Here is a 26,280-nt window from a genome sequence, read left to right as displayed (position 1 = left end):
GAAGAGGTCGTCTACAAATCTTCTGAAGAATCTTATTTGACTGACATTCTTGATAAATCTGGTTTCAAATTCTGCCATAACTAAGTTGGCGTAGCTGTTGGCACAGCTTGTGCCCATAGCTACGCCACTCGTTTGTTTATAACAGGTATTATTAAAGAGGAATACATTGTTTTCCAATACTATCTCAGTCAGAAAACAAAGAAAATCTATTTTAGTGTGTGTGTAATCTGTTGTTTTTAGCAGAAAAGACTTTAAGAAGGCCAGCCCCTGTTCATTGGGAATACATGTAAAAAGCGAAACTACATCCATTGTTACTAATATGATGTTATGAGATGTGGAGAGTTCGCTGATTTTAGGATAGAGATTTCTTAAGAATTGTTCAGTGTCTCGCAATACTATATCATATGTAGCTAGACATTGTTTGAGTTGAGTGTCTAAATATATGGAAATAGGCTCCGTCATCCAGCCAGCCCCAGCAACTATAGGTCTAAATTCAGGAGTGTGAGGATTTTTATGGATCTTGGGTAACCCATTTATAATGGGAATGAGTGGAAATTCAACCTTGAAATAAGAAAAAAGATCATTGCTCAAAAGCCCTAAATTTTTACTCTCCTCTAACGCATTCACTATTCTAGTTTGCATATTAATAATATCATCAAAGGAGATCACTACATATGACTCACTTGTTGACAATTCCATAATTTTTTGAAAATAATACTCGCTGTCCAGTACAACTATCGGGCCGCCCTTATCTGCAGCCCTTAGGATGATATCTTTGTTCTGACTTAGCCTGATTATAGCTTCATTTTCTTGTTGAGTTAAATTACTTTTCATGATTGTATTTGGTCTTGTTAACTCGTCATAAAGTTGTGCTTCCACAGCTTTAATGAAGGTGTCAAGATTGGATTGCAAATGAGGTGTAAAGACACTTCTCCTTTTGAAGTCCACTTTGGGAATAGAGGTATCTTTATTGCTGTCAGGCCCATATAAGATTTTTAATGAAACTCTGCGTGCAAATAGCCTGACGGAAAGAAGGGCTTGACTGATGTCCATACTAGTGGTGGGTATAAAGGATAACCCCTTATTTAGAACGCATTCTTCTGGGTAAGATAATTCATATCTCGATATATTATGAACCAAGGATGTCGACCTATTCTGTGCCTTTGTAAAATCACTCTGTCTGTTGTTCATAAGATTCACAGACTGGAATTCCAATATTTTTGAAGTGTTCGTTGTTGTTGTGGAGGTTCTTTCCTCTTGGCTCCATGGTTGCTGTCGAGATCTAACGACCGTTTCCTGTTCATTCTGATGGGTAATGGAAAATCCGTACCATTTTGTCCATCTAGCTGTATCTTTCTTCTAACAGCCCCTGATAGAGTATTACTGGAGCCCATTGCTGATGTTGTTCTATTTGTATACCCAGTTGTATGTGCCACAGCTTCTTCACTGGGTGTTGCATAGACAGATTGATTGCCCTCTGGGGATATAACTTGATTAAGTGTTGGTAGATTATTGCCTGGATATACAGGACCTGGCAATTCAATACTCTCCATTGTCTGGATAGAATCTCTCGAGGGTACTTCATTCTGTTCACCAGATGTATCTAATGCTATCTGTGCATTCGTAGATCTTTTATCTGCTGCAATTGCCTCTTTGTCATTTATTGCATCTAATTTATTAATCCCATGTACATTGGTTGCTCTATTGCCTATTGCGGACATACCTGTATTCTTCACAACTTCTTTCTTTGTGTTTTGCCCAAAAGCTATGTGTTGGCCATTCACGTGTGTCTTTGGCCAAACAAATACATTATTGTTCGCAAAGTCAAATGAATCTCTGGCCAACTTCTTTCTTTTGTTATTGAGAAGATTCTTCTCATAGCGACTTAACTTCTCCATTGTTTCTTGCAGATAAAACTCCATTTCTTCCAAGCCACACTGCTCCAACAGTTTGTTTTGTATCTCCAAAATGTTGTCTTTTGCAGTGTTCTCAATGGGTTTGAAGAAATTAATGAGCAATTTAATGTATTCATTGCTAGCACGTATATTTATCTGTTGCCATTCGGCTAACAGTTTGGGATATGTATTGCCATATGTCGGCATTGTAAGTATTCGGAGACCTCTTGGAATGACTTTTATATTTAAGCAAGCTTCCATGTGGAAGCGTTGTGCTGTGAGTCTTTTAACACAATACAGTTCATTTTCAAAATCTCTTTTTAGATCTCTTATCATTCGTTCATTGCGTGCGTCATTATTAGTATCAAAAGATTCCACAAACTCATTTGCACCAAACAGCGGATTAACATTATCCTCTAAAAAGTGTCGTAACTTCTTGTTCACTGAATTTAGCAAACTATCTGTTGGTAACTGTCCATTCATAGCCCCTTCCATGTCGCTGCTGTGAGAATTGCAAAAACACCCAAGCGATAGTCCCTGCGAGATGAAACACAAAACACCAATCCCAATGGCGAGGCACCAAGCTTATATAGAATAGTCACCACTTGTATGAGAGGATGCAAAGCACAGTCTCTATAATCCCAAATTACAACAGGGAACCAAGCATTTGTTACGTTGCATCTACCTTTCAGGAAATTGCAAAACCAGCGTCCTTTAAATCCACAAATTCGATAAACAGGCCGCGTATAGAGCGTGATGCAGCCAAGTTGCTTTGTAGTTTCATGGAAAGTGTACCGACAGGCTTAGTGCTATGGCGTTTCTTGATAGGTGAGATGTTATGAATTTAAATGTTTAAATGCATATGATAGGCTTACTTTATTTTTAATATACATATATAAAGTATTAAATGGTCATTTTATGTATGTCTGAGGAAGCGGTGAGTCACACCGCGAAAGCGCTTACGAAATAAATGTGATTTTTGTTTTTACTTATCCATCTACTTGAATCCTTGGCCTGTTTATTCACTGTTTATTCATTCACGTATGCCTCCACACAGAAGACGCTCTAGTTGAGAATCTAACAGGACAACGTCTTGCTATGAGGCGACAACGCTACCGCAGCACCACCACCGCAGTGTACCGGTAATGAATAACAGATATTATGCAAATTAGGAGTTGCTACATCCCTTATGGACAGTACATTCCATATGCCTGGTCCAAAACGTGAACTCACAGCACTCTAAAAGGTATTTAAGATAGAAATCAGTGTGACAGACTGCATTCAGGTCTTGTATGTCCTGTATGAATCTGAAAAGTAAGAGTGAGGAAGAGAGGGCACAGTTAATACCTTAGAAAAAAGGTGTTTTAATATTTATGATAAATTATGTGGTTTCTTAGGCTGTGTCTCAGTTTAGATGCATTACATAGTTTAAATGACACATCCTGGAAGTAACAGTTTAAAAGTGCTTGTGTGATGAAATAAGACTGCATTATAGACAATGATTAACAGACAAGATATGAAAATCACGTAACTGAAATAATAAAGGACTCTGAGGTGCATCATGCAGCATTATTATAGTAGAGGAACTTTGTACTCTCAAAGTATTTTCTGCCATCACGGCCACACTTGCATATACATTTACACACTTAGTTGCATCTACTTTCTTACCATCTCAAGAAATATCTTTAATGAAAGCATTCAAAGTCAGGTGTTAAACAGCTGTACATCGTCAGTGCGGCTCCACAATATGTAAATGTCTATAAGGCTGCATCTTTCAGCAGAGACTACAGAGACATCAACAGATATGTTTACAGTGGGGAAAAATATGAATGCTTCAGCACACTGAATGTGGAATGCAGAATAACACCAAGAATTTTATAACAAGATGGTCTCAACTACATAATATCAGTTTATAGCGAATTGTGATCTCATCTTCCTGCTATAACATTACTTATGTTCTGAAACATTTCATCTTAGCAAAAAGCTGCAGGTGTCATGCTGCAGTTGTAACCATCTTTATATCTGTTTTGTGTTTGCCAGGGTCTTTTTGGCTTTGTCTCCAATATATGTTTTTCTTCTACACAGAAAAAATATGGAGAAAAGGTGAGGAGCAAACATGAAATTTGGAAATGAAAAGAGTCTGACAGACAATACTGCAGTATTCACATTAACCTCAGAAGTCATTCAGTGCCGTAAACACATCAAATGGAATTTAACGATATAACAATAATATTAACTACCAGCCTAATGGCACCACAAACACAATTGTACATCTGCTGTGAAAAACTGACAAATACATTGGATAATAGCCACATAGCCCATGTACTCCCCAAGCTGCTGGCACGTTTAATCCACCTTATACCACAGCTTGTATCCACCACTTAAGTCAACTCCACAAAAATGATATTTAAAGTACAATTATTTTCAGTCCAGCATGGATGGCAGATACATCACCTTCCAGACATTATTGATAAGTGCTCCATACTATTGGCAAAATATGTAAAGTTTTGCAGCCTGCAAAACTGGAATAGTGTATTGTAATGGAACCACAAAAGGCTCAACACTTATTTTACTTTTAGTTCAGTTCCATAAAAGTGAGAATTAAGCTAAGTTAACTTCACTCCACAGGGATACCAGTCTAGGGCAGATAGCAAAGGTGCTTCTAGTTGTCTTTTATCCCTCGTATACACTGCCAACATTGGTCTATTTGTTCAAATATCATGTTGCATAACTTGTTTGACTAAATTATACATAATGCATAGTAAAAAAAAAATAGTTTAAACTGTTTAGAACAAGAAATAAGTTGAGATTTGTACAAAATACATAGTAAAACCCCATAATGATATAATTCATAAGCTGAAGTTTCAAGGAGTATTTACATGAATAATTTCTCTTAACAGTAAAAATATGAAGGGGCATGACTTTACATCTGGCCTAAACAGTAGCAGTGCCAGTGCAGTCTAACATGGAGCTGGATGTTAAAATGCACATACCTAGGACAGCAGGCCTGATTCCCTTTATGCTCTTGGGGCCTAGTTACATTTTGTGAACTGATTGTTGAATTAGAATTGTGTGCACTTCCTTTTTGAACCTGTAGGGTACTAGTGTGACACAAGACAGCGTTCCTCTACTGAAGGCTAGGACCTTTTCTCCACACTCAGCAGCAGTGCTTGAGACTTTTCCTACAATATTTTCTTGTCTGGGTAGGAATCAAACTCCATATGTGATATTGGTTGTCACAGAGGCAAGAATCACTACAGCATTGAACCTGGTTGACTTTGAGACTGTCACCAAGGCCCTGGATGAGGGAAAGCCAGTACATACAGCTTACTTTGACTTGGCCAAGGCCTTTGACACAATCTCCCACTTGGGCATCATCAAGAAGCTAACACAACTTGGAGTAAATCCCTATCTCAGCTGATGGGTGGCCAACTGGCTCACCAACAGGACCCTCAAGGTCAAATTCGGTGCCTCCACCTCCAATAGCATACCTGTCACTAGTGGAGTTCCTCAAAGATTTGTCCTGGGACCGCTGCTTTTGGTGTCTACTTTTCAGAGGTCCAGGCAAAGACAAAAGGCCTTTTGCTGATAAAGTTTGCAGGTGACTGTAAGTTGAGTGCTGTCATTGACTCCCCAAATGATGTTAACATACTGCAAGAGGGTCTCACAGCAACTAATGACTGTTGCCAAAATCATGACCTTGGCCTCAAGCTAAATGCAAAAAATGTATCATCATATCATTCAGCAACGGCAACCCTCTAAGCACACAACTTTTGGTGAGAGACCTGGGTACTCAAACCTCACATTTGATCATAATATAGCAGCAGTGGTCAGAAAAGCCTTTTACTTGGTTCATCTTATAAGTAAAGGGATTGCATCCAGAAAAAAGGAGGTTATTACCTCTCTATACTACTCCCTCATTAGATCAATGATTAAGTATAATGCCCTTTTTGGTATGCACTTCTCCAAACATCTGCACCAACTGGAAAGGCCACCGGAATACTTCACAAGGAGAATCCATGGACTCCAAAACCTGTCCTATGTGCACAGGCTGAAATCACTTTCACTCTACTCAGTATCATACAGATTCCTCGGAGGTGATTTGTGTCTTGCCTACAAGGAAATCTTGGACCCTGTCCTACTAGAGATGCTCCACAGCCATAAGTCTAACTCCTCACACATTACCTGCTTGAAAGGCCTGAATCTAATATGCAACATCAACAAAACCTGCTGAAGGGACGGTTCGTCTCCCAGAGGCTGCCCATACTCTGGAATAGACTTCCCATACATGTCAAACAGAGCACCTCGCTGACTCTCCTCAAGCACAAGCTTGAAGATGGATGAGAAAACACAAATTGGTGCCAGGGGTTCCACCTGTGTCCCTCACTGACAGGGGCAACAGGTGGCTGATCAAAGTTTCTTTTTGGGGATAAACTCTTGGCTGGGCTTGTAAGGTCCCCAGGGCCATTAGACTCGTAACCTCTTATGAAACTGCTGTGCACACTTCTGAAGAGTTTCTCCTTCCCAAAGTGTTGTAAGATCATGTTGTTAGTATTATTTAAGTTCTGTCGGGTTGAAAACTTGCCTGTTATGTGGATGGTGCAGAAGGATAAGCACCCTTGGAAAAAAAAAGATTGCTTTTGATCACAGCCGTTACAGTGAATTGATTCATTGTGATCACCAGAGTAGTTTCTGAGTGATCATTTTCTGGAAGTCTCTGTAATGCCACACACAGTGATCTCACAAAACCAGTGATCCTGGAATGGCTCCATTACAGTGACATACAGGCAAGTTTAAATTCAACCAGCTAGAGTGAGCAGTGATAACTCAATAAAATGTTCATCAGCCACTAGAAGGTACGCTTGGTTATTCTGACTAACTTTCAGCAGGCTCTGATATGTACATACATTGCACAGTAACTCACAGACCATTATCACTGATCAATATTTTATATTTTAATGTTCTTATTCATCTGAGGAAATAAATACAAGTGAGTTTAGATATGTATGCCTCTAAATGAAGCTACCATTTACTAGGCTGTAAAGGTTGCGCATGTCTGGTGCTTCCCAGCAGTGAAGGCACAAGCGTCTGTCATGCTGCGTTCTTCTTCATATCCCAACATCCAGCACTGCTACTCCCATTATCTCTATGGTCCATATCCTAGAAGCTATGACCAAAAGTACAAATAACAGCTCCATGGGCCTGAACAATATACCGGGCTGCCTTGTTGTTAGCACACAATGCATTATTGCTGAGCTCCTCTTTCAGTGTTTGCATCTCAGTGTCTTTGTTGTTGCTCTACATAAAAGTGATGCTGTAACTTACTGAGGAAATTATTGTCCCTTTAAACTTACAATAATCATTTGTAAGTGGCTTTTAGACACCTTCACAGTGAAATCAGTATCTGGCAACCTCTCAGTCCTAGTCATTAAGCTATTTTGAAGGGTAGGTCTTGCTTGCTTTATTTGTTTGACTTTTTGTGGGAGAAATGGATATAATTCATGTGGTTTATTATGTTCGTACTGGTTGTTCTGAACTTGCTGAGACACTTGATAGAATTTAACATGCAGGTAAGCATATCTGTTTAAATGTTAATCACTGTATTGCTCAATGGATTGTAATTGATTCCCTGAATTTTCACATAGGGTAACAGTTGATGGTATTTTGTTGTTATCTAATTAATCAGTCTTGTGGGGAGTCCCTCAGAGCTTTGTGATGAGCCCTTTCTCTCTGGCATCTATGTTAGGAGGTTGCCTATTACTATCTGTCATTAGTAAATCCACTAAGATATGAAAGTTGTTTCAAGGTAATAAATGTATTGCTCAGAATAGATTGGTAGTATAAAGCAAAGACTAACAATATTCCATAGTTTAATGTAGTCTAACTATCATGGCAGGATTACAGACCTTTTAGTACATAAAAACAAGTTCAGACTAGTTCTGGAAAATTCCTTCCAATCACAATTTAAATTCTTAATTGACAGTAGCCATATGCAGTCATCATTCAGACCCTGTCAATGTTACTACATCTCTGCATTGTCTCATGCACAGTACTACGTCCCCATGATTTCATCCAAGCAGTCCTCAAACTGCACTATATTGATTATAAAACATGTGACTAAACAAAGACACACTATCTGCTTCATAACTAAGCAGTAATACAAGCTTTATTTACAGTTACAGTGAAATGATTCATTATGATCACCAGAGTAGTTTCTAAGTTGCTGTACCCATGCCTTTCAGAATACAACCATATTTCTGGTTTGAAGTACAGAAATCCATTTTGACAGCTGTTTTGGCACTTATATTTTAGTACTTCACCCTCTAACAATTTACTTCTCAGATATGATGACAAATGTCAAAGGATTGTTGTTAACAGAGTCTGCAGATAACTACAACCTGGGTTCCATTATCGATTCCCCCACAGTCTCTTATATTCTCCATGATGGGATAGGTAGATATAACTCCTGGGATGCTACCAACGTCCCAATTCTTAATGCAAAAAAAAAAAACTGCAGTTATATTTGAGAAGCAAGTCTTTCTCACTGACAATCACATAAAAGGAATCCTAGTTAAGGCCACTACATTCATTGGAGCTCTAGGCACGTCTGTACAATGACCTGTCCTTTTATCAAGTATCAGTTACAATGAAGAAATTGTTTTTCGTTGTCCAGTTAATTATTGTTTGGCAGTTAGTGCAAAAGCCTGAGGCTTTTAAATGATAAAAATTTGCTTCCTACAGGGAGTCATTGCTTCCTCCTTAATTTGCCTACTGTGTGACTGCACAGTGCTCTCAGATCGTCCTCTGTGCTGAATAACCTCAATGATTCCCAATAAATGAAAAAGTTTTACACCTTTTGCCACATACAAATTCCTAAATGAAGAAGGGTAGCTTGCTTTTCGGACTATGAAGAATCCTGCTTTAACAGATGTTATCCACATCAGAAACACTGCTTCTGCAAGGAAGACTTGCTACAAGACCCTCAGTTCACATTGTACCTTAAATGTGGCTAGTTGGTGTGATAGGTTCATTATTTAAAGAATTCCTTCCCTGTGGAGCAAACGTCTTGTGTGTTAAATGGTGTATTACCTTAGCCTCCATGGATTGAAGTTGTGATGATTGGATGGGTTCACATAAATTTAAATAAACGGTTAGTAGCACATCCCTTATCCAGAGAGGAGATGAACCTATTAATGCTGCTTCTCGGGGGTACATGACTAGGTCATGTATGGTTATTTAAACGCCCTGCTAATACTAACCTAGGAAATAGATCTACAAAGTGTCGATCTCCCATGCACTATCCTCCCATTGCTGTAGCAGAAATGAAATGGTGATCATCAACATGTCGGAGAGCGAAGAAGGGTCATCCCCAAACAGTAGATGGGAATCGGTAAGACAGAACAAATGGATTTCAGGGTTTACTATCAAATGACTGAAAATCCAAAGACTGAATCCTATAAAAATTCAATATATTGAATGGTGGAATTTGCCCCTTCTCCACTGTCGTGCGATCTTAGAGTTGGTATATATATTAAGCAGGGGGTGTGGGGGGTGCAGGCGGGCTTGCCTCTTGCATTAAAATGTATTTGATATTTTCAAATGTTCAGTCTTTTCCTTTTCAGTCATTTGATAGTAAAACTGGATTTGAGTTTTTTTTTTTTTTTTTTGCTGAAGAAACCTCATCACCACATGAACCTTCTCAGAGTACTGCAATGGAATAGAATGTTAAAGTAGATCAAGCAGTGTTTGGATCACAGAGCTCCATCAGAGCATGTTGCATGCAACACTTACAGGTTATGTTTAAAATTAAGAACATTCATTTTATGGTTTTCCCCGTAGGGAGGAGGTGGTCAGGGTAAAGCATCCAATGTTCATGTTCAGCAAAAAAATTCTGAACTTGTAACTTGCCCAGCAGTTGTGAAAGTTACCACATTAGAAAACTCTCAGGATTCAAACATCATTCTCTGGCAAAATGAGATTGTGAACATTTTTTCACTTCTCTCTAAATTTCTCATCTTATATCCATTCAAGCAGGAGTGCAATTTACAGCAGCAAAAATTTAATCTGAGTTTTAACTTTAGTGATTTCACCACCATCTATGATGGCTGCCTCTGTATTCTTGTTGTCTACTGCACATTTTTCATCTTCTAGAATTGCTACTCAGTGGTTTGTGAAACAAAGCTATAACAGTCCTAATTTAAAGCTAATAAATCTGGGGGCATTACTGCTGTGTGAGAAAGCTGTAGACTAATTATTCACAGACATTTCTATTTGTGGCTGAGGCAGTTTCCTTGCCTGTTCCACAAGGAATCTGGAGAAATATAAAGAAATGTGAGTATCATCTTGCTTGTTAGTTTGGAAGGAGGGAATTTTTTTCATATTATCTCATGTCATACAACTCGGCTATATTTTATTTAGAAAATCTTTGATGATCACCCTAGGATCTGAAAGGATATTCTAACATTCATAACACCTCAGGTACCACCTTGCTAGAGTTACCCTATTCTCATTGGGATCATGCTTGGAAATCTGAGTAGGAAGCTTTCTTTCAGTGTTTGGGCAAAGATGTGAGCCCCCTTTGGAACTTAGTGTTTCAGAAAAATATATATGGTTTACTATAGTTAGTGCAAAAAGCAAAACACATTCCGTAGGCACTATTGAAAGAAACCACTGAACCCAGAATTCCGACAGCTTCACAATGTCGACCCAAATGATCGACACATTTGGGTCGGCATTATCATCGAAAAATATCACGCGATATCCGTATAGGAGCTGATGTACATCAAACTCCTATACAAAATATTCAGTTTTTGCAGGGGGGCAAGATGCCCCCCAGCTAAAAATACATTCCAAATCCAAGAATGCACCACAGTGGGGATTTGGATGAAATTCCAATCCCCACTGTACCGCGATCTCCGTACAGTTAGTCGAATACACTTATGCGAATGCACTACTGCATGTACAGTTCACATTTTGAGAACGACAATCTGAATTTCGGCAGCATGCATGCTGGCAGATTGTTGTTCGCACTAACGATAGCAAACATATATATATATATATATATATATATATATATATATATATATTTATAGCTTTGCCGCGGTGGTACGGTGGTAGCATTGTTACCTCACAGCAAGAGGTTCTCCCATTCGATTCTCGGCTTGGCTTGGGTGTGCCTTCTGTGTGGAGTCTGTATGTCCTCCCCGCAGTTGGGTAACATTCGAAAGACATGCGTGCATAAATTGGCCTGCCTTCGTTGAAGGTTGGGCGTCAAGCTGGCACCTCTGCATTTTGTAAAAATCTACTGCCAATCATTAGCGGACCGGATTTCCGCTGTGGCGACCCCTTACCGGGAAAAAGCCGAAAGACAAACAACAGCATATATTTATATATATGGATCCCTATCGTATGATAAAAACTTCATTTGACTGAAACCATAAGACTGAAATTTCAAAAGACTGAAAAGTCACATGACTGAAACTCATAATACTGAATTTCAACATACTAAATTGTAAATTGGACCATATAAAACCAGACTAGGTTGGGGGATATGCTCCCAACACCCTCCAATGTGGGGAGCTGTGCCCACCACCCCCCAAACTACATATACTAACTCCAGGATCACACTAAAAAGGGCATATACCTTTCACTTACCTTACAGTAGTCTACATGCTACCACTACTATGCCCTTTTCCCCACTGTAGTGCGATCCTGGAGTTTGTATATATAGTTTGGGGTGTGGGGGGCATAGCCCTCCACCTAGTCTGGTTTTATATGGTCCAGTTTAAAATTTAGTATGTTGAAATTCAGTATTATGGGTTTCAGTCTTATGGGCTTCAGTCAAGTGACTTGTCAGTCTTTTGGTCTCAGTGAAATGCGATTCAGTCAAATGAGGTTTCCATCATAGGACAGGAATCTATACATATATATATATATATATATATATATATATATATATATATATATATATATATATATATATGGTTTACTATTGTTTGTTCGAACAGCAAAACATTTGCCGTTCGAAACAATGAAAAGTAAAACCAAACACAAACATTCTGACCGGCCACAATGTCGACCCAAATGAGTCGACATTGTTACCGAAACTGGCATGTCATAGCCGTATAAGAGCTGATGTAAATCAGACTCCTATATGACATATCACATTTTTGCAGGGGGGCAAGCCCCTCCCCATACCCCCCCCGCTACTAATATATTCTAACTCCGAGATTGCACTACAGTGGGGATACAGATGAATTTCCAGTTGCCACTGTACCATGATCTCCGTGCAGATACTCAAATACACTTATGCGAATGCACTACTGCATTCGCATAAGTGTTTGACTATCCCATCCATTTATGTTTTGTGCACGACATTCTGATTTTCGGCTGCAGTGCTGCCAACAGACTGTCGTTTGCACATAGTAAACATATATATATATATATATATATATATATATATATATATATATATATATATATATACATACATACATACACACACATGTATCAAATCCCCCAATGACAAATATCAGTATACAAATAATATATGCAAAATATTTCATAAGACAAAAAAGTAAGACAAATGATTCACATTAAGGAGATTAAGGCCAAGTTTCTCCTAATCATGCATAAATTGGAAAACATTTTAAGTACATTTTCAGACAAAGAAATTAACATCAAAACATTTTAAGCCCATTAGAAAGAAAAACATTTTATAGGCCAAAATAGGATTATATCCTTGATCATAAATGATTAAAAAAAAAAACTCTGACAAAAATACTGAAACGAGTCTGAATCTAATTACATAATAAAAAAGACAGCATACATATTACGTAGAGATACACTAATAATTAAACCACAAATCATTATTAAATTACCCATCACTATTTTTAAGATTGCATTATAACAAATATTTGATTTTGGACTGGGCTATTTCAGTAATTTAGTTGGAATGTGATTTCAAGATTTTTTTTCTTGACCTCAATTTCTTATAATTCTCAATAACTTCAGCTACAATCAAAATTAAATAAAAAAGAAAAAAGAACAAAAGAAATTTAAAAATGTACTGGATGAAGACATTTGTGAAAATAACTACAGGATTTAGACAGTTGTATATACACTTAACTCTTGTCTGATACAGGTGCAAAGTACTGTTGTTGTTAGCACTTTACCTTCACCTTCATCATCTCAATCACCATTCCTTATCATTTGCATAGTTCAAGATCTCTGCACCTGACTGACTCCATGGTTTTGAAATAATGCTGCTACAGTTAAAGGCCCATTTCCCCTCAGATTTTATTTTCTGTTTTTTCAAATAAAAATACATAAATAAAGTTGCACAATACTATAGCTTTCAATTTCCGGGCTTTAGGTTTAACACAATTCCTTTTGTACACATATTTGTCCTTATTTCATTTAGAGAAATAGACAGCATTAATAAAGTTTAAGTTTTTTATGTGTACATTAAATTAAAAATAAAAAATAAAAAGTTTGATTTCATTAACAATATTGAGTCTGATAAAAACTGTCTCAAGAAAAAGATTGATTTCATTAACAATATTGAGTCTGGTATTTTAGAAACAGTATAATGTAAAAGGAGAAACTGTCTCTTTCTAAATAATAAACTGCAGCCACAAATGCAGAAGCAGTGTGGTGAATATAGTAAAAAAACAAACAAACCAACGTGTTCTTACACAAGAAATGGTTACTTTAATACAATAAAATCAATTTTATTGTATTAAAAAGTGACAAGAACACGTTTTTTTTTTTTTTTATTGTCTCTTTCTAAAGCTGTGCTGTAATTTTTGGAAATTGGGCATATAATTTTAATGATTATAGAGAGGTCTGTCGAAGACTAGCACTGCTAACTCTGTTTACCCAGGACGTAGCTGGACCTCTTCAGTACAATCTACATGTTATTTGCTGTAAAGTGAACTTGTGCACTTGATTAGGTCCATTTGCAGCTCTACATGTACTTGCACTGATTTGACACATACTTTCATAAAACTTGAACATTTTGTATGACAATATTGTACTTCCTACAGCACGACTCTTCCAGATTCATCATCACCACCTAATGACTATACACACCCTGCACTCAGGCTTGTGTAATAGTTAGCTTGAATAAACCCCAAATCACTTCCTGTGAGAATGACACAAGGTTTAGCCAACTGTACTCATTCTAGACTCTCTTCAGCTAGAGGCGTTAAGCTTTTCAGGCATCACAAAGAGCTCTGCACCAGGTAACTCCAGGTGTACCTCATTCTGAAACTTATGACCATAAGGCAGTGGGGGATTAATATAGAGTCACTGGGCTCAAATATTTGTTACATGAGAAACTTCTGTGTATTTTCCCTTCACTTTTGTGGAAACAAGAAATACATCTGTCTCATACGCACACAAACACATGCACAAATGCGCACACACACACTCACATTTTCTGTCTCTCTCTCCCCCTCACTCTGCCTGTAAGACCCCACTCTGCTGTCTAGAGGACAAGTTATTCAGCACTTTACACCTCAGCTAGCCGCATGTAAATGAAGTTTATAAAAGAAATGGAACTGCTGCCATCACAGCTGAAAATTCACGCCTTGTATCAGATGTCCGCCCATGATACAAATGTCTGTCTGCAACGTGATATACCGCTGCTGACATTTCCCTAGACTGCTCCTGAATATTGCCTATTTAATATAAATTAAATCATTCTTTCTCAGATTTTAAAATACAATATTGTTTGTTTCTTATACAGGCATTTGTAATCTCTTTTACATCGGATTTCATTCCACGGCTTGTGTACCTGTATATGTATAGCCCTGATGGGACAATGCATGGCTTTATCAACAATACCTTGTCCTACTTCAACGTCACTGACTTCAAGAATGGGACAGCACCCACCGAACCCTCAGATTTTGGCCATGCTGTTGAAATTTGCAGGTAATTCTTAACAACTTTGTTCAGCTTTTTAAACTTAGAGGTGTTGACTTTATGCAAAACACTTTGACATATTTTCAGTTGTTTCATTTGAGATACTTAATTCTGAATGCTAATGAAGCTGGCAAAACCACATGTGAGACATCAGTGACAGTTTTCCGTTCTTAGTGCATCATTTTTGTATTTACATCATGTCTCTCATCAGTAAGTATATTGTGTTAGATGCAGACACAGGGATCCAGCAAGTGAAATAACAATGGACTTTTATTTATTTTAATGATTTATTAAGCTATTGAGTGAACATAGTGTCCACAGACCCTTTTCAGCCATGACCTGGGACTAAAATAAGCCAGGTAGCCAGTAAATTGGCATGCCATTTGGAGGAAAGTGGAATCCTGAAAAAGATTTCAACAGACACATGGAGAACATGCAAACTTTAAAAAACATTAAGTTGAAAGAAAGAGGTCACAGTCTCCCTCTACTTTTCCCTCATTAGGCCAATCAGAGTACAATGCCCCATTTGGCATGTACCTCACTAAATACCTGCAACAACTGGAGATGCCACAAAAGTACCTCACAAAGAGGATCCTAGGCCTTGAACATTTGTCCTATATGGACAGACTAAAAAAACTCCAACTATTCTCTGTCCCATATCGCCTACTTAGAAGCGATCTTTGCTTAACTTAGAAAGCTATGTCTGACCCAGCTCTGTTAGAAATGCTACATCTAAAGAGATCATAATCCTTCCACACCACATGCTCCAGAGAACTCAACCTCATTACCACAATCAACAGAACATGCTGGAGGGACAGGTTCATAACCCAGAGACTGCCCATGCTATGGAATACACTTCCCATACATGTCAAGCAGAGCACCTCACTGACCCTCTTCAAGAGAAATCTTGATGAGTGGACGGGAAATAGAAAGTTCACTCCAGGGATCACTCCAATGGCTTTACTCGACAGAGCCACTGGGAACTAAGGTCAGGTGGCACAATGCCAGGGTAATCCTATGGGCTAGGCTTGTAAAGGCTCCAGGACCATTAGCCTAGTACAGACCTATGAACCTATGATGGCAGGCTTAAACCCTAGATGAAAATGTTGTCAGACAATGACCATAAACACTTGGTCATCATGTTCCTTGCCCTTATCATAGGATCATAGGAGGTTATTAGGCTATTGGCCCTGAGGCCCTTATAAGCCTAGTCAAGAATTTAGCCCATGTTTAGACAAGTCAGCACCCGATGCCCTGTTTCCCATCCAGTTATCCAGATTGTGCTTAAAAAGGGGTAAAGAGATACTCTGCCTGACATGGAGAGGGAGTCTATTCCATAGATGTGGGAGTTTCTGGGTCACAAATCTGTCCTGCCAACAAGTCCTGTTGATATCACAGACCAGGTGGAGGCCACTCATGTGAGTTACACACATGGAGCTTGACTTGCAGATATGCAGCAGTCACATCAAGGTGGGGTCCGTGATCACCTTGCATGCCAGAGGTCACATCTGAGGAGTCTGTATGAAACTGAGTAGAGGGATATAGCTTTTAACCTGTCTGTGTATGGTAGATGTTTGAGGCCCTGGATTCTCCTGGTGAGGAAACACTGTGGTCTCTCCAGCTGCTGCATGTGCTCTCCGAGGTACATGCCGAAAGGGGCATTGCACTCAGTAATGGGTCTTATAAGGGAAGAATATAGGGATGTTACGACCTCCTTTCTGTACAACAGAAGCAACATTGTGATCAAAAGTCAGGTCAAATCCCTCATGACTGATTCCGTTCTTAGGACACTGTTATTAATGTGATAATATGTGGGGACGTCACTCTCCCCAAAGAGGATGATGATGCATTTTTTGGCATTCAGCTTGAGGCCATGTTTCTGGCACTAGTCATTTGTCTGAGTGAGACCCTCTTGGAGGATGTCCACATCACTAGTGGAAATGATGACAGCACCCAGTTTGCAGTCATCTGCAAACTTGGTCAGCCATAGCCCACTGGTTTTGGCTTGCATCTCAGAAAAGTATATCCCAAATAACAGAGGCCCCAAGACCAAACCCTGGGGTACGCCGCTTGTTATGGGTCTACTGTTTGAGGTGGCTTTCCCTATTTTGACTAGGTGGGTTCTATCAATGAGCCAATTTGCTACCCATCTGGTAACATATGGCTTGATGCACAGTTGAGAGTTTATCTGTTATGCCAGAGTGGGGAATAGTGTCAAAGGCCTTGGACAGGTCAAGGTAGGTGGTGTGCACCGTCTTCCCCTTGTCCATGGCTTTGGTGACCATCTCAAAGAAGTCAACCAAATTAGCAGGCATGAACTCACCTTCATGAAGCCAAACTGTGTGGGATTGAATGTTTGGAGGTTGCCACTGTCCTTGTTAATGAGGTCCATGATAATCCATTCTATGGCCTTGCAGATCAGGCTAGTTAGGCTGATGGGACTATAATTTCCTGGATTCGGTGGACACTCCACCTTTGTGCAAAGGGATGACAGTGGATGTCCTCCACTCAGCTGGGATGAAGCAGATACTCACGCTTTGGTTGAATATGGTGCCTAATGATGCTGCAAGTTCCTGCCCGAGTTCATGTAGGATGCAGCCTGGGAGGTTATCAGGTCCCATGGAGGCTGTATTTTTGCCTTTGAGAGAGCAGGGATGATCTGTTCCCTAGACATAAGGGGAAGGGGGCAGGTACTGAGGATGTCCGGATTTACTGATGGGGGACAGAGGGGTTAAGTTTTCAATGAATCTTTCAGCTTAGTTTGCTATATCTACAGCATTTGTATATGTGGTGTCCTTGACGACCAGTTCTGAACATATCTGGGTGCTTCCTTTGAGGTTGCTGACATATGTGAAGAAGGCCTTACGATTGTCTCTAGTAGATGTGACCAATTTGGATTCGAAGTTTGCTTTGGAGGATTTCACTAGTGCATTTATTTGCTTGTTCAGGCTAAGGAGAGATTGGTTCCAACTGGGCACCTACCTCTTATTGGACATCGATTTTTTTCCTTTTGTTATAGAGTTTATTTATTGCAGATGTCCACCAGACAGGTTTACTCTTCCTTGCGGAGGATGATTTAGTCCTGTTGGGTATTCCTGATCCCATGCAGCTATATAAATGCTTTTATAGTGCTTTGGTGTAGTTTTGGATATTGGTGCCAGTTCCTACAGAGGGGGGAGAGGGCTGTGAAGCTGTTTATACTATCCCTCAGGAGGCTGTAATCAGCTTTGGAGAAGTTTTTATGTGTGATCCTATTTTAAGGGGGTATGGGGGAGATGGTGACTTTGAAAGTGACTGGTTTATGGTCGGATCTTACCAGGGAGGATGATAACTGCAGGGATGCTGCAGTGGTTACTCATGTTGGATAATACCAAGTCCAAGATATTATCACCTCTTGTGGGGGTATTGACTAGCTGTTCCAAGGCATTTGCATTAACAAAATCGAGGAATCTCTGGGCATTTGTGCTCTGGTATGAGTAGTTCTTCCAGTCTATGTTTGGGAAGTTAAAGTCACCTAGGATGAGGGTAAAGGGTTGAATCTTGATAGATTCAAACAGGTCCAAATAGGTAGCTTGGGCATATTGAGTCAAATTTGGGGGTCGGTAGCTAGCTATGATTTGAATAGGGGTCTTGTTAATGGTTAATTGCACCTAGAGTGTCTCCTGTGCGTCATACTGTTTGACCAGCCTGGAGGTGTGTATGTCTTTAATGTATATTGAAACTCCACCTCTTTGGCTCTACTGCCCACAGTTTGGGGTCTGACTGTATGATAGGATGAGTAACCAGGTAAGGCTGGGGAGCTCTCTGCAGCTTTGAATCCGGTTTCTGTGACTGCACAGATGTCAGCATTTTCCAGGGTTAAGAATGCTTGCGATGAGTGCAGTTTCATGTTTAGACTTCGGGTTTACCAGCATGACTTTTAATTTGTGTTTTGTTAAAATGTTTACGTTGGTAGTTTACTCTCATTACTTTTAGACCACTTTGCACCTTTTTAGCTAATCTTCCTAAATGTTATAATAGTTTTATCCTTGTGCATTATGTGTAATCAGAGAGAGAGATGTGTATGTTATTACAGATTACTTCAGTTTTTTCATATGATAAAGTTCTTAGTGTCATCAATGAGGTCACAAGTTTCTACATTGCTGTTTTTGTCTTTCTTGAGTTCTAGTCACAAGACTGTTGCAGTGGAACCCACACCCCACATACCTGTTCATCCTTTCATCTCAACTCTGCCTCAAAAGTTGCCATCTAAGAGGGCTACTACAGTAGCTCCCTCTCCATGGTCACTGTCTCAGCTAACTTGTAGTTAGGATGCCTCTCCATTTACTGTGTCCCATTGCTGACCTGAGCCTAGCTGCAAATTCCCTAAAGGGAGCTGCTGACAAGCTTAAGGCCATTAGAAAAGGTAACATTTTTCTGATAAAGTAAAGGATTACAACTGAGGTGTTTCCAGATATTATACATAAGGCAGACAAATAATTGGAAGTGTTTGCATGAGTCCAAAATAGGTGTTTGAAACTGATGTATTCTGGTCACTTTTTGTCAATAGCTGATATTCTGTTTTGGCTGTTACATTTATTATTTATTTATTGATAGTATTGTTGTCGAGTCCCCAACCAGAGCTTTCAACGGTCTCTGATTTTGTCACATGTCATTAATTCTTTTTCCGTATTTTAGTTCAGTTTGTCATAATTTTTTTGATTTTTCTGGTAAGTTGCAGTTCTGTGTGGTGCAGTGGTATAGCGGGTAACATTGTCACATCACAGCAAGAGGTTCTCTGGTTTGATTCTTGGTTGGGGTGCCTTCTGTGTGGAGTCTGCATGTCCTTCCTGCATTTGTGTGGGTTTCCTCTGGGTACTCCAGTTTCCTGCCACATTCCAAAGACATGCATCTGGATCATTTCTCCCCGGGCCTCCACTGAAAATAGGCTCTGTCCTAGTTGTATTTTCCTGGTCAACAAATGTTAAATAAAATAAATTTTCAAGTCAATTTAAGTCAAAATAAATTTCAGTAAATTTAACAAGTCACTGAAAATTAGAGCTGCATTTCAAACTTCATATTCTTCAAAAAATGCTTGTGAATGAGTGTAGTATTTAAAAATTGAACCTGATTTTTTGGACTTTGGCACTCATTATTTTGGCTTTGTTCTTGATCAAAGAAGTTGAGAGCTATGCACTCAACACAAACACCCATCGTAGAATTTGTTTACAATCCTCCCCGGAGTTATTATGATCTCCAGTATTAAGTTACATGGGGTGGTTTTCTGCCCCATGCTGGATGATGGGGCATTAGAACTTAGGACCTGTCACTGTTGATTTTCATTATAAAGATCACTGCAGCAGAATTTCATCATATAAAGGGAAAATAGCCAATGGCAGATGCTAACCCCCCCCCCTCCAGATTTGTATTTCAGACATCGGATTACCCTAACGGATTACAGATGCATCCTCCAATCCACATCAGTAGAGAAACATGGCTGTAAAAGTAGTAATTCCATGCAACATCATCTTTTTCTTTTGTTTCCTGAAGTTGGTAGTCACACCACTTTTCTTCAGTAGTTTATTAATCAGTTCTTATGCCTTAGCTTTAGTGGTGATAAGTACAATTTTTTTTGCTTTATTATTATTATAGACTTTTGCATATCTTATGATTGTGTACTATTTCTGAAGACTGAAGATACTTCCAAAAAAAAAAATACATGTAAGTGCTGTTGTGAGTCCTCACAAAGACCATCAGCAACAGAGTATTTTCTCTTTTTACTCAACGGTTAGTGGCGTCGCCTCACAGCAAGAAGTTCTACCGTTCAGTTCTCGGCTGGAGCACCTTGTGTGTGGAATCTGCATGTCCTCCCCACAGTCGAGTGACATTTAAAGACATGCAGGTACATGAATGAGTGTGCCTTCTTTGAAGGTTGGGTGTCAGGCTGTCAACTCAGCACCATAAAACTCCACTGCCAATCATTAGCCGTTCGGAGTTCCGCTGTGGCGACCCCTAACCAGGAAAAGGTGAAAGAATAAACAATTACAATGTGTATGACTGTGAACTTTGTGCTGAATATAACAGTAAGTAGGTAGGTAGACAGGGAGATAGATCAATAGATACATAAAAAGATAGCTTCAACTTGGATAGAAATTTGCAAGATTTTATTAGAAGAGAAAAACATTTTCAAGTTACTTTTCCTTCTGTTATCCAAGGCCACAGCTGAGACTCATCTTAAAAAAGGCAAAAAAAAAATGTAATGAAAAATGAAACAAGAATTTCTCAGAAAAAAAAAAAAAAAAAAAAAAACGAACAAAGAAAATTAAGGAGCCGTTAAAGGCAAAAACTGACCGGCATTGTTGAATGAGAGCCTTTCGCGATGCATTAAGTTGCATTAAATTTCTTGGCTTCAGAAGAGGACAGTAAGCTGATCCTTTAAGTATATTTATTATTCTCCTATCCTTTAAGTATATTTATTATTCTATATCGTGACAGCCTTGCCTTCCCCTTATCCTTTCTCCATTATGACCCATATCCTCTTGAAGTGCAAAGACAGCCTCTGTGGATTTCCTCCAAGCTCTCTGTATCATGGGTCTTCATTACTTCCTATAAACGAGCACTTTCACAGATCTGGAGAGCATTTTACTTTCAGTCCTCTACCTGCAGTCCTTCCACCCCCTCTATACTTCACATTCAGGATAACCCTTTCAAATCTCACTGATGTGATCTTTTCTGTTTATGTCATGTTTCCGTGGCCTCTTCTGGGCTCTAGTGAGAAGACATCTAGTTAATCTGGTCTCTGAATAGCATCCTAGAGGCTTAATCCTCTTTGATAACTTCCAGACATGCAGCCAGTACATGGTGATTTGTTATTCACTTAAACCCTTCAGCTGAAAATAGACCCTAACTTTTTTTCAACTTATCACTGACTTTCTGATCCTGACTTTGCCATTACTCCTTTTTTACTGTGCTACCACCTTGAGGTATTCCTTCATATATCTAATTTTTAAGTAGGCACCATCCCTCTGAATAAGAATAAGCTCAGTCAAAGGAGTGAGTGTTGTCATTCTGTGGCCAGACTCAGTTTTTCTTCCTATCCCTAAGTTTCTCCACTGTGTCTTAATGTCACCATCAGACTACATGAGAAATAAGCCAGAAGGTGTATCCCACCCTATGCCCATGAGACAGCCATGTCTCCCCTGTCCTCCTAACCCAAAGTCTGATGTCATCTCTCTGAGCTTTGGCTTCTGCCAGAACTCCATTAGAGAGATGCCCAGCATGTACTCTCCTACCAAAGATAGGTATACCAACACTGACAGATATCCAAGATTCTAATTCAACTTTGGTAACCTGGGCCACATCCTCTATGGCACTGGTCTGGGTGGCTCCTAACCTTTCAGTGCTGCTGCACCCAGTATCTGCCCAAGCCTAAACGTGACTTGCCTTATTCAACTACTCATTCAAAGATGGCTTTCTGAATATTTAGGCAGATGAATGTTTCAAAGATATATCACAGAAAAAAAGTCAGAAAAATAGTTGTGGCACAGAAATCTGTACTTACTCTTCAATATTACAGTTAATTAACACTATTTAAACCCCTTCTGTAGTCAGCCTTTAACATGCCAGGCCAAACCAGTGAGATTTTCATGCAGAATAGACAGCTTATGGCATGTACAGAATGGAATAGTCTCTCTTTTGTAAATGTTATTTTTATAGCTGGATTAAAAGGGCCATAATTTAGCCTGTAATAAGGAAAAATTAAGATATTTTGCTACTTTGCATAAGTGTATATGACAAGCTTTTGCCTTTGTGATTAAATCATAGATTATGGATTTTCTGATGTTTAACTTACTGTAAGTACTGATTATTTTATTTCTGGGATGATTTTTAAGCAGAATTATATCTTTCTTGAATTGCTTGGCTTCTGTATGTTTAGCTGTGTTTTTAAAGCAGCTGGAATGATAACTTAAATCTGAGTTAAAATTTTTAGTTAATAGCAGTTGTGTTTGAGGGGTGTAAAATTACTTAGTCCTGATGTACTGTATACTTGAGAATATCCCCCAAAAATGTAATTTACTGCCAGTACATTCTGTTGCTAGACAGTATACACATACAACCTTATTCTGAGTTTAAGGTCCTACAATTATGCGAGCATCTTTGTGAGCAGTTACGTAGTATAGCAATAATCCACGCCTGGGTGTGGGTAATGCTGGATTTACACACGGTTGGTGTGGTTTGGTCACGAGGGCGAAGCCCGAGTGGCCAAACAAAGCCAAGCGAGGGTAAATCCAGCATTACCCACACCCAGAAGTGGGTTATTGCTATTATACAATGACATTATTTAAGAAAAAAATAATTACTTTTCTTAAATAATGGCATTGTATAATGCCTCCTTGCTGCCCTTCCGCAGCTGTCTGGTATTCTGCGGCTGTTTTGATGTACTGCGCATGCGTATGCCTACGCAGTACATCAGAACTGTGGGCAAAAGCAATGGAGAAAGCAAGATCTCTGTTGCTTTTTATAAACTGTTTCGCTATGTTAAATGGGTTTAACATAGTGAGACAGCTTTAAAAAAAGCAACGGAGAATCTCCGTTGCTTTATTTAAAGCTGTCTCGCTATGTTAAACTCGTTTAACATAGTGAGACACTGTGAAGCAACGGAGATCTTGCGTTCTCCGTTGCTGTAAAAAAAAAAGAGTTATAATAATGGAAAAAGTCCAGGCGACCGGACCTTTTTCCATTACTATAACTCAGATTTACAACGTGCACGCTACCAATCAGCGTGCACGTTTTTGAATATTAATGGGGGGTCATTGTATAATTTCCAATTAACTGCAGTATGAAAATAGCCACTGTCTGCTAATTAGAAAGGACGTTTCATAGCGCATAATGCCATCTTTACATATGCCAGTGCTACGTTGTTCATTTGATATTCACACCCAGGAAATTTGTAAGGAGTAGCATTTGAATTGCTCACTTTGCAGGAAGGCAGACATAATCTTGCCTACATAAAGACTGAGAAAACATTACAGGCTTGGTAATAAATGCCATAACAGTAGACTGGATTGGCTGGCTAAATGAGCCAATAACCACAGACATCTGAGTGAGGTTCTTCCTTCTTGCTGAGTAAACTTTAAGACAGAATGCCATATTTGGAAAGATTCATACAAGTGTGACATGAACCCGTAAGACAGATGAATAGATTTCAGGATGGCATTCTAGAGTTGTGCAAGTGGATTTTCTTTTCATTAGTTATCACACAAACATTAAGTGACCAAAATAACGGAAGGCAGTTCCTCACCAGTCCATCTCTAATGGACACTGTTCTTATGTTTAAATAACATGATTTTGCCAAATGCTGTTCAATATTTTTGTGTTGTTACCTAAAGGTATTATGTGAAATATTAAACTGTTGTGCTCTATTTTGGTGACAAAGACAAATAAATTAAAGTTGCTGAAGGAGAAAGGGTGCTGGATCAGGTTATTTGTTACATTAAGCTGCCTTACTTGCGACCATGAAACATTAGGTAACCTTTGATTTAATAATTCAGGTGATGGAATTTCTGATTATGTGACAAAAAAGATTTTTTTTTTTTTGCTTGCGTGTTGTAAATGCACAGTATCACAAAACAATGGTAACTTTAAGGCATTGTTAGTTGCATGACTTCATATTCACAACTACTTTGATACCAGTTACAAAATTATTTCACATTTTAACGGAAAATTTTGCTTTTCAGCTACAAAGACTACAGAGACCCCCCCTGGTCAGAAAATAGATATGATGTTTCCAAAGAGTATTGGGCTGTACTGGCAGCTAGATTAGCATTTGTTATAATCTTCCAGGTAAGACTTTTATTGTTTTTATTCCACAGAGGTTTTAGAAATCATCTATAGCAGGGTTATTTAGCAGATGATTTTTTTATGATCAACTGTCTTTAGTTACACCACTAACCACCAACCCCCCAGTCATTCATCACATTTGACCTGCTATCTATTCATTAAGTCAATAGACAAAGCAGAGCACCTTTAGCTTGACACAGTATTCACAGTAGTCTTTTTGTCTCTCACTATGTGATAATCGAGAAAAAGAACTAGATAAACATTAGTTGATTATGGTAATGATTGTATCAAATCATTCAGCATGGCATCAATATCAGCTAGCCCCCCCCCCCCCGGTTCTTCCCCTCTCCAGATAAATCCAGTCACAAACTGGTAACATTTTGCTTCACAAACTCTAAACAGTCAGATGCAAACATCATAACGTTTAGACATTTCAGACTTGCAAACCTTCAACAATTCTATGATGAAGTCTCAAAATTCAAATCTAGCTGTGTTACCCAAGATACTGACACAGCAAAAAGTTACATAAACAAGCTGTGTACATACACAAATACAGTGACTTGGAAGTCCCCACTATATCAAAAAATGGGAAGTTTATAAATAAACAAGCCTAGTGGTCCACATATCTTAATAAAAACACATACGATAATTAAAAAAGCATCTTAAACTGTCTTACCAAAGCAAAACAAACAAAAAAAAAACCTACAAAAACTTAAAACCAAGTGCACTACGAACAAAATCCAAGAAAAAACTTGGTAGAAACGACACTGGAAACAAAGCAAACTGCACACTGACATATAGTTTAGCACTTATATTTACCCAGGACTTAATAAAGTATTTAATGTAAAATGTGTACTCAAATATCGCAATATGTATGGATGTAAATAATTATTGTTTTTAGGGTTAGGTAAATGATGTTGTGCATATATATATATATATATATATATATATATATATATATATATATATATTTATTTGTATATTTGTGCACACATTTGTTTTAGTATTGTGTTTCAGGAAGTGATGTTTTTTTCGACAGGATGCTGTTTATTGGTCAATTATTTTTTTTGGCAGAATAATTAAATATATATATATAAAAGGTTTTTAAACGTGGTTTATTGTTCTGAAGAAGTTCCAATAAAAAAGAATGAAAGCGCTAAACTATATTTCCGTGTGCAGTTTGCTTTGTTTCCAGTGCCATTTCTACCAAGTTTTTTTTCTTGAAACAAAAAAAAAAAACCTCAGATGAAGGATAACAGTAAAAAGACCTTGGAGAAACTAAAAACCACCATTGGGAACATAAATGAAGTTAAGCTACCATTAGCAGTTAAAGATAATTACAAATCCTTTTTTAGTTACACCAAGAAACTAAAGAATAACCCCAAATTTCATTGCAAATGTCACTACCTACTCAGATCCAGTATAGCGAGTCACTAGCAAACTAGTTCAGTGTAAATTTCATACCAAAAACTGTACAAAGCCTGCAAAAACACAGAATCTCAAACCTTCCATTATAACTAAAGAACATTTGCTACTCTTCAAAATGAAAGATGCATTATCAGTGGGGCTTTATAATATAGCCTGATAATGGTATAAAACATGCCCTAGTGGACCCATTCGTACAGCTGTTTAACCCGAG

General features: G+C 38.5%; 1 protein-coding gene across 5 annotated transcripts in view; it reads left to right on the top strand.

The window, feature by feature from the left end:
* Positions 1–26,280, top strand: part of ANO1 (anoctamin 1) — a 1,045,885-nt gene that overhangs the window by 1,005,216 nt on the left and 14,389 nt on the right. For all 5 annotated transcript variants that reach the window (XM_044082585.1, XM_044082589.1, XM_044082584.1 and 2 more), the window contains 2 exons: positions 14,647–14,831; positions 24,539–24,644. In XM_044082585.1, coding sequence (XP_043938520.1) covers positions 14,647–14,831; positions 24,539–24,644 — 291 coding nt within the window. The remainder of the gene's footprint in view (positions 1–14,646; positions 14,832–24,538; positions 24,645–26,280) is intronic.

Source organism: Protopterus annectens, chromosome 9.part0 (assembly GCF_019279795.1).
Source record: "Protopterus annectens isolate FY-2018-M chromosome 9.part0, PAN1.0, whole genome shotgun sequence".
NCBI classification, from domain to species: Eukaryota; Metazoa; Chordata; order Ceratodontiformes; family Protopteridae; genus Protopterus; species Protopterus annectens.
Note: the sequence above shows the minus strand (reverse complement) of the source record. Positions and strands in the feature narration are given on the sequence as shown.